We start from the raw sequence: 18,903 nt of genomic DNA on the forward strand, positions 1-18,903 counted from the left end.
CCAACACATCTATACAAAACAAATTTCCTTTATTTCCGAAAGATCACATTTGCTACCCACCTGTGCTCCACGATCATTGACCAGTTCCACAGACCATCTGCCTTCATATTGAATCCACACAAATATTCCTCCGTCTGCGTCACAAGTTGCCAGTTTTTGGAAAGGTTCGTTCCATCTCACTAACACCACCTGAAAAACAACATAAACAAGATCAATCAACATTACCAGTGACTCTGTATGTAGGCCTAATACCTCTTAGCCTTTTATGATTCATTACCCCCTAATTTATCTTTTCATGTCTTAGAAGTGTCAACCATTTATCATGTCTTACAGATACACTCTCAGTCTTGCAAGAGTGCTCAAAAGACACAAAAGATAGACAGTAAGAAAATAAATGTACAGTTTCAGGATTTGGAATATGGTCCAAATAAATATTTGAAAGCTTTTTTGAAAGATTTGCAGATGAACCGAATAGCCTCCCAGCACAATTACTAGTAATAGACAAAACACTAAACTTAATATTATAATGCTAGTTATTTAGGTCAAGGGCATGCAACTGTTAAAAGGAGGCAAAAGTCTGGATTATTAGAAAATGCCTCCTGAAAAAAGTTTAAATACAAAGTCAAAGTTGTACTAATATGCAACTCTAGGTGAGGATACCACTGGTGAGCCAATCAGAGGCAAGCACAAGTGTATGCTCCAATCAAATGTATTCTTAGTCTGGAGCAGGAAGGGGATGCTGAATGAGTGTATTTTATACTTGTACACTAAAATGTCTCTTAAAATGCTTAAAAAGACTGCAAATGATATATTAAAGGGACAGTCAAAACCAAAAAATGTTATTGTTTAAAAAGATAGATAATGCCTTTACTACCCATTCCCCAGATTTGCACAACCAACATTGTTATATTAATATACTTTATAACATTTAAACCTCTAAATGTTTCTAAGCCACTATAGGCAGCCTCTTAATCACATGCTTTTTATTTTATTTTCACAACACAAGACTGCTAGTTCATGTGGGCATATAGATGACCTTGTGCTCTCTCCCAAGAAGTTGTGGCTGACACTGCATTAATTGGCTAAAATGCAAGTCAATATATAATAAATAAATAGTCATGTGATCAGGGAGGCTGTCAAAAGAGCTTTGGATAGAAGGTAATCACAGAAGTAAAAAGTATATTAATATAACCGTGTTGGTTACGCAAAACTGGGGAATGGGTAATAAAGGGAGTGTCTATCTTTTTAAACAACAACATATGTTGGAGTTGACTGTCCCTTTAAGGCTAAAAGAAAATATACATGCTAAATTGAACAATACAGTCATGTAAAGGGTTAGGTATATATTTCTAGGTTATATATAAGCAGATTGGAAACATTAAAACTATTTTAAAGCAATATAAGTCATTGCAACATATTTGCTGGGTCGAATTCAATGGCTTTTGCAAATGTTTAAAGATGGTATAATTATTTATATAATCTGAATTTATATCTGAATTTTCTTCACATAAGAAAAGTATAAATGTTTAACCTAATGATATTTCATGTAAAATTAACTTCACAAATAACTGCCACAATAAAATTTGTTAAATGAAATAACCAACCTTTAAGTTTCTGATATTTGATGACCCAAAACCCCTGTCCTACCATCTGGCTAATCAAGAGCAGCACAGTTTAAAGGGACATGATACCCAAATATTGAAGCACTTGAACGTGATTAAGCAAATCTGTAAAAATCTGACTAGAAAATATCACCTGAAAATCTCTAAGTATAAAAGGAAGATATTTGACCCCGATTTTTCCTTTAAAGAGATATGAAACCCATTTTTGTTCTTTCATAATTTTAGATACAGCATGTGATTTTAAACAACTTTGTTGAAAAGCATACCTAGGTAGGCTTAGGAGCAGCAATGCACTACTAAAAGCTAGCAGCTTATTGGTGACGGCAAATAAATGCCTCTTGTCATTGGTTCACAAGATGTTTTCAGCTAGTTCCTGTGGTGAGTTGCTGCTCCTTTAACAAAGGATACCAAGAGAAAGAAGCACATTTGATACTAGAAGTAAATTGGAAAATGTTATGCTCTATATGAATCATGAAAGAATAAATTTGGATTTCATGTCCCCTTTTAAGCAGCCAATCAGGATCCTAGTCCCAGGACTTGGAAAGGAGAGTGCATCTGGTATGTTCATGTTCTTTCCCTCCTCAGCTTAAAGGGACATTAACCCCATTTTTTTGTTCTTTCATGATTCAGATAGAGGATGCAATTTGAATCAACTTTCTAATTTACTCCTATTATCAATTTTTCTTCTTTCTCTTGCTATCTTTATTTAAAAAGCAGGAATAGGATGCATAGGAGCCGACCCATTTTTGGTTGAGAACCTGGGTTATATGCTTACTTATTGGTGGGTAAATGTAAGCCTCCAATAAGAAAGCGCTATCCATGGTGCTGAACCTTAAATGGGCTGGATGCTAAGATTTACATTCCTCTTTTAAAATAAAGAGAGCAAGAGAACGAAAAAAAATTGATAATAGGGAGTAAATTGGAAAGTTTATAAAAAATTTCATGCTCTAGCTGAATCATGAAAGAAAAAAAATGGGGTTAATGTCCCTTTAAGCTGAGGAGGGAAAGAACATGAACATACCAGATGCACTCTCCTTTCCAAGTCCTGGGACTAGGATCCTGATTGGCTGCTTAAAAGGGACATGAAATCCAAATTTATTCTTTCATGATTCAGATAGAGCATAACATTTTCCAATTTACCTCTAGTATCAAAATTGTGTTCAGTGTCCCTTTAAGGAAGTTTACTATGACATTTAATGAGATAACAGTAAAGTAGATGTGTGATGAAACTGGTTGGCTGGATTTTTTTGTAACATGCAGTTGACAGTAGCTGAAGGATAACTGTTCACAGGGCAGTTACTATTGTGAGCTGAAGAAATTTTAAGGTAAAATATATTATTTTTCTCATTTCTAGCCTATGTGCATAAAACTTTACCCAAGCTGTAGCTTAGGAGGGATTACCAAGCATGCCCACTAAGCTTTATTAAACATGTAGAGCTGTAAGGAGACACCAAGATATCAAATGCCCTGACAACAATGAAAAAAGGGCTCTTGTTTTAATTTTATTTATTTTTTAAAAAGAGAGATATACCAACTCACACCCATGAAAATGGGGGGGGGGGGGTGTTTTAAAGATCATTTAGCTCTCTGACATCAATGAAAAAACAGAATTTATGTTTACCTGATAAATTTCTTTCTCCAACGGTGTGTCCGGTCCACGGCGTCATCCTTACTTGTGGGATATTCTCTTCCCCAACAGGAAATGGCAAAGAGCCCAGCAAAGCTGGTCACATGATCCCTCCTAGGCTCCGCCTACCCCAGTCATTCGACCGACGTTAAGGAGGAATATTTGCATAGGAGAAACCATATGGTACCGTGGTGACTGTAGTTAAAGAAAATAAAATATCAGACCTGATTAAAAAAACCAGGGCGGGCCGTGGACCGGACACACCGTTGGAGAAAGAAATTTATCAGGTAAACATAAATTCTGTTTTCTCCAACATAGGTGTGTCCGGTCCACGGCGTCATCCTTACTTGTGGGAACCAATACCAAAGCTTTAGGACACGGATGAAGGGAGGGAGCAAATCAGGTCACCTAAATGGAAGGCACCACGGCTTGCAAAACCTTTCTCCCAAAAATAGCCTCAGAAGAAGCAAAAGTATCAAACTTGTAAAATTTGGTAAAAGTGTGCAGTGAAGACCAAGTCGCTGCCCTACATATCTGATCAACAGAAGCCTCGTTCTTGAAGGCCCATGGGGAAGCCACAGCCCTAGTGGAATGAGCTGTGATTCTTTCGGGAGGCTGCCGTCCGGCAGTCTCGTAAGCCAATCTGATGATGCTTTTAATCCAAAAAGAGAGAGAGGTAGAAGTTGCTTTTTGACCTCTCCTTTTACCTGAATAAACAACAAACAAGGAAGATGTTTGTCTAAAATCCTTTGTAGCATCTAAATAGAATTTTAGAGCGCGAACAACATCCAAATTGTGCAACAAACGTTCCTTCTTTGAAACTGGTTTTGGACACAGAGAAGGTACGATAATCTCCTGGTTAATGTTTTTGTTAGAAACAACTTTTGGAAGAAAACCAGGTTTAGTACGTAAAACCACCTTATCTGCATGGAACACCAGATAAGGAGGAGAACACTGCAGAGCAGATAATTCTGAGACTCTTCTAGCAGAAGAAATCGCAACTAAAAACAAAACTTTCCAAGATAATAACTTAATATCAACGGAATGTAAGGGTTCAAACGGAACCCCCTGAAGAACTGAAAGAACTAAATTGAGACTCCAAGGAGGAGTCAAAGGTTTGTAAACAGGCTTGATTCTAACCAGAGCCTGAACAAAGGCTTGAACATCTGGCACAGCTGCCAGCTTTTTGTGAAGTAATACCGACAAGGCAGAAATCTGTCCCTTCAGGGAACTTGCAGATAATCCTTTTTCCAATCCTTCTTGAAGGAAGGATAGAATCCTAGGAATCTTAACCTTGTCCCAAGGGAATCCTTTAGATTCACACCAACAGATATATTTTTTCCAAATTTTGTGGTAAATCTTTCTAGTCACAGGCTTTCTGGCCTGAACAAGAGTATCGATCACAGAATCTGAGAATCCTCGCTTCGATAAAATCAAGCGTTCAATCTCCAAGCAGTCAGCTGGAGTGAAACCAGATTCGGATGTTCGAACGGACCCTGAACAAGAAGGTCTCGTCTCAAAGGTAGCTTCCAAGGTGGAGCCGATGACATATTCACCAGATCTGCATACCAAGTCCTGCGTGGCCACGCAGGAGCTATCAAGATCACCGACGCCCTCTCCTGCTTGATCCTGGCTATCAGCCTGGGGATGAGAGGAAATGGCGGGAACACATAAGCTAGTTTGAAGGTCCAAGGTGCTACTAGTGCATCCACTAGAGCCGCCTTGGGATCCCTGGATCTGGCCCCGTAGCAAGGAACTTTGAAGTTCTGACGAGAGGCCATCAGATCCATGTCTGGAATGCCCCACAGGTGAGTGACTTGGGCAAAGATTTCCGGATGGAGTTCCCACTCCCCCGGATGCAATGTCTGACGACTCAGAAAATCCGCTTCCCAATTTTCCACTCCTGGGATGTGGATAGCAGACAGGTGGCAGGAGTGAGACTCCGCCCAAAGAATAATTTTGGTTACTTCTTCCATCGCTAGGGAACTCCTTGTTCCCCCCTGATGGTTGATGTACGCAACAGTCGTCATGTTGTCTGATTGAAACCGTATGAACCTGGTCCTCGCAAGCTGGGGCCAGGCCTGGAGAGCATTGAATATCGCTCTCAGTTCCAGAATATTTATCGGTAGAAGAGATTCTTCCCGAGACCAAAGACCCTGAGCTTTCAGGGATCCCCAGACCGCGCCCCAGCCTATCAGACTGGCGTCGGTCGTGACAATGACCCACTCTGGTCTGTGGAACATCATCCCTTGAGACAGATTGTCCAGGGACAGCCACCAACGGAGTGAGTCTCTGGTCCTCTGATTTACTTGTATCTTCGGAGACAAGTCTGTATAGTCCCCATTCCACTGACTGAGCATGCACAGTTGTAATGGTCTTAGATGAATGCGCGCAAAAGGAACTATGTCCATCGCCGCCACCATCAACCCGATCACTTCCATGCACTGAGCTATGGAAGGAAGAGGAACGGAATGAAGTATCCGACAAGAGTCCAGAAGCTTTGTTTTTCTGGCCTCTGTTAGAAAGATCCTCATTTCTAAGGAGTCTATAATTGTTCCCAAGAAGGGAACCCTTGTTGACGGGGATAGAGAACTCTTTTCCACGTTCACTTTCCAGCCGTGAGATCTGAGAAAGGCCAGGACAATGTCCGTGTGAGCCTTTGCTTGAGGAAGGGACGACGCTTGAATCAGAATGTCGTCCAGGTAAGGTACTACTGCAATGCCCCTTGGTCTTAGCACCGCTAGAAGGGACCCTAGTACCTTTGTGAAAATCCTTGGAGCAGTGGCTAATCCGAAAGGAAGCGCCACGAACTGGTAATGTTTGTCCAGGAATGCAAACCTTAGGAACCGATGATGTTCCTTGTGGATAGGAATATGTAGATACGCATCCTTTAAATCCACCGTGGTCATAAATTGACCTTCCTGGATGGAAGGAAGGATAGTTCGAATGGTTTCCATCTTGAACGATGGAACCTTGAGAAATTTGTTTAAGATCTTGAGATCTAGGATTGGTCTGAACGTTCCCTCTTTTTTGGGAACTATGAACAGATTGGAGTAGAACCCCATCCCTTGTTCTCTTAATGGAACAGGATGAATCACTCCCATTTTTAACAGGTCTTCTACACAATGTAAGAACGCCTGTCTTTTTATGTGGTCTGAAGACAACTGCGACTTGTGGAACCTCCCCCTTGGGGGAAGTCCCTTGAATTCCAGAAGATAACCCTGGGAGACTATTTCTAGCGCCCAAGGATCCAGAACATCTCTTGCCCAAGCCTGAGCGAAGAGAGAGAGTCTGCCCCCCACCAGATCCGGTCCCGGATCGGGGGCCAATATTTCATGCTGTCTTGGTAGCAGTGGCAGGTTTCTTGGCCTGCTTTCCCTTGTTCCAGCCTTGCATTGGTCTCCAAGCTGGCTTGGCCTGAGAAGTATTACCCTCTTGCTTAGAGGACGTAGCACCTTGGGCTGGTCCGTTTTTACGAAAGGGACGAAAATTAGGTCTATTTTTTGCCTTGAAGGGCCGATCCTGAGGAAGGGCGTGGCCCTTACCCCCAGTGATATCAGAGATAATCTCTTTCAAGTCAGGACCAAACAGCGTTTTCCCCTTGAAAGGAATGTTTAGTAGCTTGTTCTTGGAAGACGCATCAGCCGACCAAGATTTCAACCAAAGCGCTCTGCGCGCCACAATAGCAAACCCAGAGTTCTTAGCCGCTAACTTAGCCAATTGCAAAGAGGCGTCTAGAGTGAAAGAATTAGCCAATTTGAGAGCATTGATTCTGTCCATAATCTCCTCATAAGGAGGAGAGTCACTATCGAGCACCTTAAGCAGTTCATCAAACCAGAAATATGCGGCTGTAGTGACAGGGACAATGCATGAAATGGGTTGTAGAAGGTAACCCTGCTGAACAAACATCTTTTTAAGCAAACCTTCTAATTTTTTATCCATAGGATCTTTGAAAGCACAACTATCCTCTATGGGAATAGTGGTGCGTTTGTTTAAAGTAGAAACCGCTCCCTCGACCTTGGGGACTGACTGCCATAAGTCCTTTCTGGGGTCGACCATAGGAAACAATTTTTTAAATATGGGGGGAGGGACGAAAGGAATACCGGGCCTTTCCCATTCTTTATTAACAATGTCCGCCACCCGCTTGGGTATAGGAAAAGCTTCTGGGAGCCCCGGCACCTCTAGGAACTTGTCCATTTTACATAGTTTCTCTGGGATGACTAAATTTTCACAATCATCCAGAGTGGATAATACCTCCTTAAGCAAAATGCGGAGATGTTCCAATTTAAATTTAAATGTAATCACATCAGATTCAGCCTGCTGAGAAATGTTCCCTAAATCAGTAATTTCTCCCTCAGACAAAACCTCCCTGGCCCCCTCAGATTGGGTTAGGGGCCCTTCAGAGATATTAATATCAGCGTCGTCATGCTCTTCAGTAACTAAAACAGAGCAGCCACGCTTACGCTGACAAGGGTTCATTTTGGCTAAAATGTTTTTGACAGAATTATCCATTACAGCCGTTAATTGTTGCATAGTAAGGAGTATTGGCGCGCTAGATGTACTAGGGGCCTCCTGAGTGGGCAAGACTCGTGTAGACGAAGGAGGGAATGATGCAGTACCATGCTTACTCCCCTCACTTGAGGAATCATCTTGGGCATCATTGTCATTATCACATAAATCACATTTATTTAAATGAATAGGAATTCTGGCTTCCCCACATTCAGAACACAGTCTATCTGGTAGTTCAGACATGTTAAACAGGCATAAACTTGATCAGAAAGTACAAAAAACGTTTTAAAATAAAACCGTTACTGTCACTTTAAATTTTAAACTGAACACACTTTATTACTGCAATTGCGAAAAAACATGAAGGAATTGTTCAAAATTCACCAAATTTTCACCACAGCGTCTTAAAGCCTTGAAAATATTGCACACCAATTTTGGAAGCTTTAACCCTTAAAATAACGGAACCGGAGCCGTTTTAAGCTTTAAACCCCTTTACAGTCCCTGGTATCTGCTTTGCTGAGACCCAACCAAACCCAAAGGGGAATACGATACCAAATGACGCCTTCAGAAGTCTTTTATAAGTATCAGAGCTCCTCTCACATGCGACTGCATGCCATGCCTCTCAAAAACAAGTGCGCAACACCGGCGCGAAAATGAGACTCTGCCTATGCTTTGGGAAAGCCCCTAAAGAATAAGGTGTCTAAAACAGTGCCTGCCGATATTATTAAATCAAAATACCCAGAATAAATGATTCCTCAAGGCTAAATAAGTGTTAATATCAATCGATTTAGCCCAAAAAAAGTCTACAGTTTAAATAAGCCCTTGTGAAGCCCTTATTTACAATCTTAATAAACATGGCTTACCGGATCCCATAGGGAAAATGACAGCTTCCAGCATTACATCGTCTTGTTAGAATGTGTCATACCTCAAGCAGCAAGAGACTGCAAACTGTTCCCCCAACTGAAGTTAATTGCTCTCAACAGTCCTGTGTGGAACAGCCATGGATTTTAGTTACGGTTGCTAAAATCATTTTCCTCATACAAACAGAATTCTTCATCTCTTTTCTGTTTCTGAGTAAATAGTACGTACCAGCACTATTTGAAAATAACAAACTCTTGATTGAATAATGAAAAACTACAGTTAAACACTAAAAAACTCTAAGCCATCTCCGTGGAGATGTTGCCTGTACAACGGCAAAGAGAATGACTGGGGTAGGCGGAGCCTAGGAGGGATCATGTGACCAGCTTTGCTGGGCTCTTTGCCATTTCCTGTTGGGGAAGAGAATATCCCACAAGTAAGGATGACGCCGTGGACCGGACACACCTATGTTGGAGAAATTGGGCCTTTTTATTGTTAAAGCTATACCCTCCTACCACCAAATTTTTTTTTAATCCTTTTGCAGTTTGGGCATTAAGGATCAAAAAATATTTGCCATTAATCCCATATCATTTTCAGAAAAAAAATTTCATAGTGAAATGATTGGCAGAAGCATATTTTACAATATGGTCAAGAAGTTGTATAACATCTTTAACAAACAAGAATGTCACTACTGTTTCGGAGCCAAACTATTAACAGTATATATATATTTTTATTACTTGTGGATTTTTTTCTCAATAAAACTGCCTTGCAATTCTATAAAAGACTTTGTATAGCAAGCACATGTATTTTAAGCACATCTGTAAACATAAAACAAAAACTATTAAAGGTGGATTATAACAATCAAGTGAATTTTCTGATTAACTCACACAACTAAATAAGGCATGCTGAATTATTAAAGGCACAGATCTTCATATAATTATTTAATTCAAGCAAATCCCCAGACATAAATCTTTAATTACTTACTGTGAGCATAACAAACATCACCATGTCTGTAGAATGCACAGTGGTTGTAGGGATGCTACAAAGGATTGGAATACTATCCCTGACCTCGAGCCCAGAAATGACCAGCAGTGAAGCTTGTATATATGTAAGTGGGATAAAGGGCTATTAAACTGATGTAGATGGTTGGCAAAAGCAATGGCACTTGTGTGAGCAATAATATGTTCATAAGAAAAATATGAATAGGAACATGTAAACTATATAAATCCACAGTTAACAACATCAGCATCATTTGTGCATAATTGAAAGGTTAAAGGGACACTAAACACAATTTTTTTTCTTTAAAGGACCAATCAACACATTCGATTTGCATAATAAACAAATACAAGATAACAAGAAAATGCAATACCACTTAGTCTGAACTTGAAATGAGTAGTAGATTTTTTTTATAACAAATTTTAAAGTTATGTATATTTCCACTCCCCTTGTACCATGTGATAGCAATCAGCCAATCACAAATGCATATACGTATAGTCTGTGAATTCTTGCACATGCTCAGTAGGATCTGGTGACTCAAAAATTGTAACTATAAAAGACTGTGCACATTTTTTTTTAATGGAAGTAAATTGGAAAGTTGTTTAAAATTACATGCTATATCTGAATCATGAAAATTTAATATAACCTGAGTGTCCCTTTAATGATTCAGATAGAGCATGCACTTTTAAGCAACTTTCTAATTTACTCCTATTATCAATTTTACTTTGTTCTCTTGCTATCTTTATTTAAAAAGCAGGAATGTGATGCATAGGAGCCGGCCCATTTTTGGTTGAGAACCTGAGTTATGCTTGTTTATTGATGGCTAAATGTCAGCCTCCAATAAGCAAGCGCTATCCATGGTTCTGAACCTAAAAAGGGCTGGCTGCTAAGATTTACAATCATGATTTTCAAATAAAGATAGCAAGAGAACAAAGAAAAATTGATAATAGGAATAAATTAGAAAGTTGCTTAAAATTGCATGCTCTTTCTGAATCATGAAATAAAAAAATTGGGTTCAGTGTCCCTTTAATGACAGTTCTACAAAAAAAAGACACCACTTTGAAACATTCTGTTAAAGAGACATTGTACACTATTTTTTTCTTTGCATAAATGTTTTGTAGCCAATTCATTTATATAGCCCATACATTTTTTTTATTTGAACAAATATATAGTTTTGCTTAATTTTAAATAATATCGTGATGATTTTCAGACTCCTAACCAAGCTCCAAAATTTTAGATGTAGACTATTGTCTACCTACTCCAGCTTGCTGATGTTTGTGTAAAGGGTCTTTTCATATGCAGGGGAGGGGGCAGAAGGGAGTGTTTTCTCTGGGCATGCCAAAATGGTACAGGAGATGCCTCTGAACCCACCTCTTATTTTACTTCTTTCTTTCTTTTATTTTTTTATTATTATTATTATTATTATTTATTACCCCTCAATCTTCTGACCAGGGCCAATGAGTACAGGTTTCAAAAATGTTATTTCTGAATCAAAATTAATTATAAAACATATCATGCATCTAAGTAGGCTATCTTCTGAGAACTAGCTGCCACCTAAGATTATTTTAATTCTATTTTTGGATATTCCTAATTCTACTGACATACTCATCAGTGGCTTCTTGCCATACAGTCTCTCTATAACCCTTGTTAGTATTATCTTAATTACATTACCACACTACAAAAATAAAGCCTCTCAAGGGGGGCTAGTCTGGGAAGCTGCCATGGCTGTTAGCAATATTAAAAGCTCCAAACAACAGATACAGAATCTGCCATCCAGCTGAATAAAGGAAAATTCTGCAATATAAGTATTGGCCAATTCAGAACTCTCTCCTGTAAAAATTGATACAGCCATTTCTATGGATTTATCAGTATTGCCAATCCAGACCGTTGGAGGCCTTCAGTAGGGCATCAATGAATAGGCCTACAAAAAGTAGATGGGGTAAAAAAGCACAACCATGTTATGGAGGAGCTATGTGGAGATATAAAAACTATTGTGGATTAATTTGAGAGTAAATTCTCCATTCATCATCTGTTACATATTGTGAACACTATACATGGTCTGGAGAATACTTTATTGAGACTTCAGTATGAGGACATATGTGTCTGATCTTAGAAGTCTCCTGTGCTGTATGGGTCTTTAAACTGAGATGTTATATAGCTTATTTAAGAGTAGAAGTAATTTTGTGACACATCATATACTATGTTTTTATATTGAGTTCTGTTGGTGACCTTTGTGTATGATATCCCATAATGTGAACTATGCCAGTATTTTTACTTTAGATTATTAGAATTTTACGTACGCAATTAGTTTCATAATGGTTTTTATTCCCATATTTGGGGTATATATAATTAAAAAAAAAATCGGATTACACCACTCAAGGTCATAGATTTATCACGTTTACTTTTGCTGAGCCTATAGAGCCTATACATACCATTAGAAGAATGCTATCCATTTTGGGTTTTACAGTCCTTTAATAGAAATCATTGCAATATGTATTATTCATCATTTTTAAAAGGATTTTACCTTTCTTTCTTTTTTTTATTTTCATTTATGCAATGTTCATCACTTCCTTTTACAGCCCTACAAGGGGGCTGGGGTCTCTACAGGAAGGCATATCTAATTTGATGCAGGGGCAGAACTACCTTTTGTGCAGCAGGTGCAGTGGCACCAGGGCCCAAGTGCTGGGGAGGGGGGGGGGGGCATATTAGCCAGTCTATACATAGTGTGTGCAATTTTAAAACAGGGGAACATTTTATTTGTGCAGGTTAAGATCCATCTATCTACTGAAATAATTACACAGAGCAGCATGTATATTATTAATATTGCTTACTAATGAGTTACCTTTGGGGGGCCCAAAACATCTTTTCACCAGGGGAAGTTTAATATCCACCTTATGCATAGGCTCAAATGGAGGAGCCTGCAAAACCTTCAACACCAAATTCAAATTCCAAGGAGAAGAAACTGGTTAAATAACAGTCTTAATTCTAGACAAAGACTGAACAAAACAATGAATGTCAGGAAGATTAGCAATCTTGAACTGAAAGAGCAGAAACCTAACCCTTCAAAGAGCTGGGAGATAAGCCCTTATCTAAACCACCCTGCAAAAACTGCAAAATCCTAGATATTCTAAAAGATGGCCAGGAAACAACACACCAGCATAATAAAGGGCTTTCAGACCTTATGATAAATCTTCCTAGTCACAAGCTTGTGGGTGTGAATTAAAGTCTTAACAATTTAATTAGAAAACCTCCTCTTCCTAAGAACTAACCGTTCAATCTCCATGCCATTAGAGACTTTAAATGGGCCTTGAGACAGTTGGTCTGAATGCAGAGGAAGAGGCCATGGAGTGTAACTGGACATCTGACCCAGATCTGCATACTAAATCCTGTGAAGCCAAGGCGGAGCAAACAGAATTACAGGTGACTACTCTTGGCTGATTTTGGCAATCCCTCTGGAAAGAAGAACCAGAGGAGAGAAAACAAAAAGACCACAGAGCTACTTAAGAATCCACAAATTCTGCCTGAGGATTCCTGTACCTCGGAAGTACCTGTTTAAACAAGAGGCCATCAATTATATCTCTGGGAATCCCCAAAGATCCACTATCTGATTGAAAACATCCAGATAAATAGACCACTCCACTGGATGCAGAGACTGACTACTGAGAAAATCTGCTTCCGAGTTGTTCACTCTTGGGATCTAAGCTGCAGAAATCAGAGAACAATTGGCTTCTGTCTAGAAAATAATTTGAAACACTTCCCTCATGGCTAAAAAACTGTGAATTCCCCCTGATGATTTATGTAGGCCACCACTGTGATATTGTCTATCTGAAATAAAAGATGAGACTCTTTTTAGTAGAGGCCAATCCCTTGCCTCCAGAGGAGACCAAATTCCTTGCACCCTCAGAGTCAACCAGACAGATCCCTAACCTGAAAGAATTGCATCTGTAGTGAACAGAGTCCAAATTGGATGAGCAAAAGAAAGCCTCATGTGGAAATGAGCAAATGTAACAACACAAATGCGGCAATCATGAGACCTAACACCCTCATGAAAAAAAGAACTGAGGGAAAAAGAAAGAGGCTGAAGGTTTAGACAAGCTGACATGAGAGCTTTACCCTTCTTAGATCTGTTAAAGAAAATCTCATGGAAATGAATCTATCTGAACTCCCAGTAACCATTGTCTGAGGAACCATAAAACTCTTTTGAAAATTGATCTTCCAACCATGTTGTTGAAGAAACAACAGTCTGTTTGTGTGAGATTCTGCTAAATGCCAGACCAAATGAAAGAGTACAAAACTGAAAATGCTTGTCTAGAAAAGCAAAACTTAGAAACTGATAATGTTCCCTGTGAACTGGAACATGAAGGTAAGCATCCTTTAAATCTATTGTAGACATAAACTAACCTTGCCGAACAAAAAGGCAAAATAGTCTGAACAGTCTCCATTTTGAAAGTAGGCACTCTAAGAAATTATTCAGAGCTTCTATATCCAAAACTGGTCTGAAAGTTCCTTGCTTCTTTGGAACATTGAAGAGATTTGAGTAAAACACTATCCCCTGGTCCAACAAAGGAACAGGAACAATCACTTCAATAGTTTCTAGATCCGAAACTAACTGAAAAAAGGCTTGTGACTTTACTGGCTCCTTCGGCACATTGGACAGAATAAACCTCCCTCTGGGAGGCCTTGTTCTGAAACCTATTGCGGTAACCCTGAGAGACTATATTTAAAACCCAGGGACCTTGAACAGGCAAACCAAGCATCCTTGAAAAAGTGCTACCTGCCCCCTACCAGAACCTCTGGAAAAAGGGGGCCATACCTTCATACAGACTTGGATAATGGAGTAGAATTTTTGGATTGCTTAGACCTGTTCTAATTTGATTTTGGCTTTAAGGCAGAGCCCGAAGTACCTTGTTTTTAACAGGAGGAATCAGATTTTTGTTCCCTGTTCTGACAAAAGGAACGAAAATAATTAGGAGCTTTAGCTTTACCTTTGGACTTGTTGTCCTGAGAAAGAAAAAAATCCCTTACCTCCAGTAACAGTAGAGATAAAAGAATCCAAACCAGATCCAAACACCATCTTTTCTTGAAAAGAAAGAGATAAAAGCCTGGATTTAGAAACATATCAGCAGACCAAGATTTTACCCATAAAGTCCTTTTGGAAAGTATTGCCAAAGACATACTTTTAGAAGTAATCTTAATAATGTCAAAGACAGCATCACAAATAAAAGCATTGGAACATTTATGCAATTCCAAAAGGTTTTTAAAAAATTCACTAGCAGAATCATCAGAAAACTGCTCAGAAAGACTATTCAATCAAAGGAAGAAGCAGCAGATACACCAGGAATTGAGACAGCTGGTCTAAAAATACAACCTGCTTGCTGAAAAGCCCTCCTATGGAAGGAATCTAATGTTCTATCTAAAGGATCTTTAAAGGAAGAACTTTAAAGGAAACATATGAGGTTCGTGATAGATTACGCAGAGGGCAGGAGGTTCGTGATAGATTACGCAGAGGGCACTCCACTCATATTTTGAGCCTATAGTAGAACCTTTATCACAAGAAGGCGCTAAAGTTGAAGAAAGAGTCTTATCATTGGAACCAACGATGCCTGCAACCTCATCTGACACATGGACTGGGAGTTTCATCTGAACTTGCACACAAGCTGTAAAGCAAGACAGAAAACCAGGTGTTAATACAGAGTTTACCACAACTGACATCAGGGGGAGATACAGCTCCGGTGATCCAGTTTCCATACTCCAGGAGGTGCCACTTTTTCGCTAACACGAATCATCCTTACCTCATATGATTGAGGGTTTTTGAATTAAGTGCACATCTGAGTGGGGGTTATATAGGAGAAGATCCCACACCTGTCTACATCATCTTAAATTTTCATATGAACTTTTTTCTGTTTTAATACACATGAGTTGTATATTTTAATTGTTCTAATATATGTACACCTATCTAAGCTATGCATATATAATTTGAAGTTGATTTTAACATCATTATTAATATTATCCATACGATTTGCCTAATTTCACTTATATTTATATATAAGCGCCATCCAGGCTATTTTGTGTGTGTATATATATATATATATATATATATATATAAACACACACATATACAATACATATATACATGTGATACAATATGGTTAGAAGGGCGTACCAGCGCACACCATGAAATGTTCAGTCTTAAAATCCAGTAATAAGGCAGACCATATATGAAGGAACTATATAAAGTATATAAAATCTGTAAAAAGGGCACTTCCTGAATAAAGAACATAAAACATAAAATGAAAAAATAAAATCATGAAAAAAACTAGTGATTAGAATACAGCAATGACAGAAGACTAAATTTGTGGAGAAACATATAACACAATAAAAGTTGGATTTGTATTTCACAACTGCGAGGCCTAGAAATGATCCAGACTCACCAAGCTAAGTTTTAAATGGGGCTTGTAGTGGAGGCCGGAGGGCACCCATAAGTGTCTTAAGACTCTAATCCAGGGTGCCAAGGCATCATTTAAGGCTCCAGAGTTTGTCGAGTCCTGCTCCTGAGCACCAATACATTTGAAGCTAGATGGAGATTGGTGGCTGCACATTTATGCCTCTTGTTATTGCTCACCAGAAGTGTTTAGCTAGCTCCCAGTAGTGCATTGCTGCTCTTGAGCTTACTCTTCAATAAAAGAATACCAGGAGACCAATGCACACTTGATAACAGTATTATAGGGCCATAATACCCAAATGTTGAAATACTTGAAAGTCATGCAGCATAGCTGTTAAAAGCGGACTAGAAAATATCACCTGAACAACTCTATGTAAAAAAGAAAGATATTTTACTTCAAAAATTCCTCAGTAGCCACATCCCATTGTAAAGGACTTCTAAGCAGCAAATCAGTATGTCTGTCCCGGGACAGCTAAGGGAGTGAGCTTACGTGCACACTCATCTTGGGTGCGATCACATATACGGCGCAGGTTTCGGCCCAAGTGTGGGAACCCGCTTCGCCCTTATTTTTACCTCGCACATCGGGGTATTACATAAACCCCGCCGGCAGTTCATAAAATGGCGTAAGTCTGATAAACTAGCGATGTCCAGAAATTAGCGTAACTACAAATTTCTGGAGTAGCTAGTGACTTACGGCACTTTAGAAACTGCCGGCGCCTAAGAAAAGTAAATAAAATAACAAATCTCCCATAAAAGTCTAACACGCCTCATAAAAAATAAGCCCAACAAGTAAAACCCCTATATCTGCAATCCCCCCCTCTAATTACTAATATTAAATGTTTTAACCCCTAGACCGACAACCCCCCACAACGCAATATGCCTATTTAAACTATTAACCCCTATATCCGCCATCAAACCCACGCCGCAAGTATTAAATTATTAACCCCTAAACCGCCATAGCCCACAATGCAATTAACATATTCAAGAATTAACCCCTAAACCGCCATAGCCCACATAGCCTATTAAATGTATTAACCCCTAATCTGCCGCCGCCGCCGTTTGCAGCCACTATAATCAAGTTATTAACCCCTAAACCTAAGTCTAACCCTAACACCCCCCTAACTTAAATATTATTTAAATAAATCTAAATAAAATTATTATTATTAACTAAATTATTCCTATTTAAAACGAAATACTTACCTATAAAATAAACCCTAAGATAGCTACAATATAATTAATAATTACATTATAGCTATTTTAGGATTTATTTTTATTTTACGGGCAACTTTGTATTTATTTTAACTAGGTACAATAGTTATTAAATAGTTATTAACTATTTAATAGCTACCTAGTTAAAATAAATACAAATTTACCTGTAAAATAAATCCTAACCTAAGTTACAATTACACCTAACACTACACTATCATTAAATAAATTAAATTAATTAACTACAATTACCTAAAATTAAATACAATTAAATAAAATAAAATAAAGTACAAAAAGCAAAAAACACTAAATTACAGAAAATAAAAAAAAATTACAAGAAGTTTAAACTAATTACACCTAATCTAAGCCTCCTAATAAAATAAAAAAGCCCCCCAAAATAATACAACTCCCTACCCTATACTAAATTACAAATAGCCCTTAAAAGGGCTTTTTGCGGGGCATTGCCCCAAAGTAATCAGCTCTTTTACTTGTAAAAAAAAAAAATACAACCCCCCCATCATTAACACCCACCACCCACACACCCAACCCTAATCTAAAACCCACCCAAGTGTATTTGAAGAGTTATGGTTAGAAGACGGTATTTTTTATTCAGGTTTTGTTTCAATTATTTGTTCTGCTGTTCCGCTGCTGCCCAGTATACCTAAAGTGTCACCTATTTTTAAACAGCAATGTCTGCATTTAAAAAGGCATTCGATAAAGCTCTGTTGTCCTATCCCTTCCCATGTCTGTCTGCAGCAAATTATCTAGCCTTGCAGAGAGGTCAAGATGACAACTAAAGACCCAGCCAGGAGAACAGACATAAATATTGAATAAATAGGTAGCCTACGCTCAGATGCAATCCTTAAAAAATATCTAAAACTAGCAAAGATACCAATATTACCGCTACTTTACTGATTACATTTACTGCTGACATTGCCTTTTATTTTATTTTTATGTATGCAATATAAACGGTGGGTGAAAAGAATCTACAAAGAACGCTTGGAGCTTCAGTCACAATCTATGAAACGCGTATCTAGAGTTTTCCGCTCTAACGCACACGGTATCAACTTACCTGCCACTGAAGAGAATGGGATGTTATGCGTTTGGAAAAATCAAGGCCTACATTTTAAAGCATTTTATTACAATGTCATTTGTAATGTAATTAAAACCATGAAGGGGTTTGACTTATGGGTCTTAATTATACAGAACAGAAAGAGCTAATTATGGTTCAACGACTCCTGCATCTTTTTTAATTTAGTTTAGCACATGACCAATTGATTTTCCTGAAAGCATCCCTGCAAGGGATTAGAATATAACAAAAAACAAAAATAACTATAAAACAGCTCCAGCTTCAATATAAAGTGTCTCGTTTTTTCTGCTTCTTACTGTGATTATTTCACAAACAAATCTCTAAAATCTTTTGCTTTAAACGCAGTGCGTCTCAACACATTTTCTTTTTCTCTCTGTGCTTCAAACAGCATCCTAATTATCCATGCAGTGGTAGGGAGCACCAGTCACTGATTAACGGCATTATATCTTGCCCTGTCTAACACAACACTGAATGTAGGGCTGCAATGCTGAACAGCGGGAATCAACGAGCGCTTCTTTAATGTACACAGAACAGTAATGCTACAAAGAGAAAGCAA

The 18,903-nt window shown here is 38.6% G+C and overlaps 1 protein-coding gene across 2 annotated transcripts in view; it reads right to left on the bottom strand.

Annotated features, from left to right (window-relative positions):
• The window catches only part of TULP4 (TUB like protein 4), a 574,485-nt gene that overhangs the window by 265,130 nt on the left and 290,452 nt on the right, over positions 1–18,903 (bottom strand). For both annotated transcript variants that reach the window (XM_053710846.1, XM_053710845.1), the window contains exon 3: positions 61–189. In XM_053710846.1, coding sequence (XP_053566821.1) covers positions 61–189 — 129 coding nt within the window. The remainder of the gene's footprint in view (positions 1–60; positions 190–18,903) is intronic.

This window comes from Bombina bombina, chromosome 4, assembly GCF_027579735.1.
Source record: "Bombina bombina isolate aBomBom1 chromosome 4, aBomBom1.pri, whole genome shotgun sequence".
Lineage (NCBI taxonomy): Eukaryota > Metazoa > Chordata > Amphibia > Anura > Bombinatoridae > Bombina > Bombina bombina.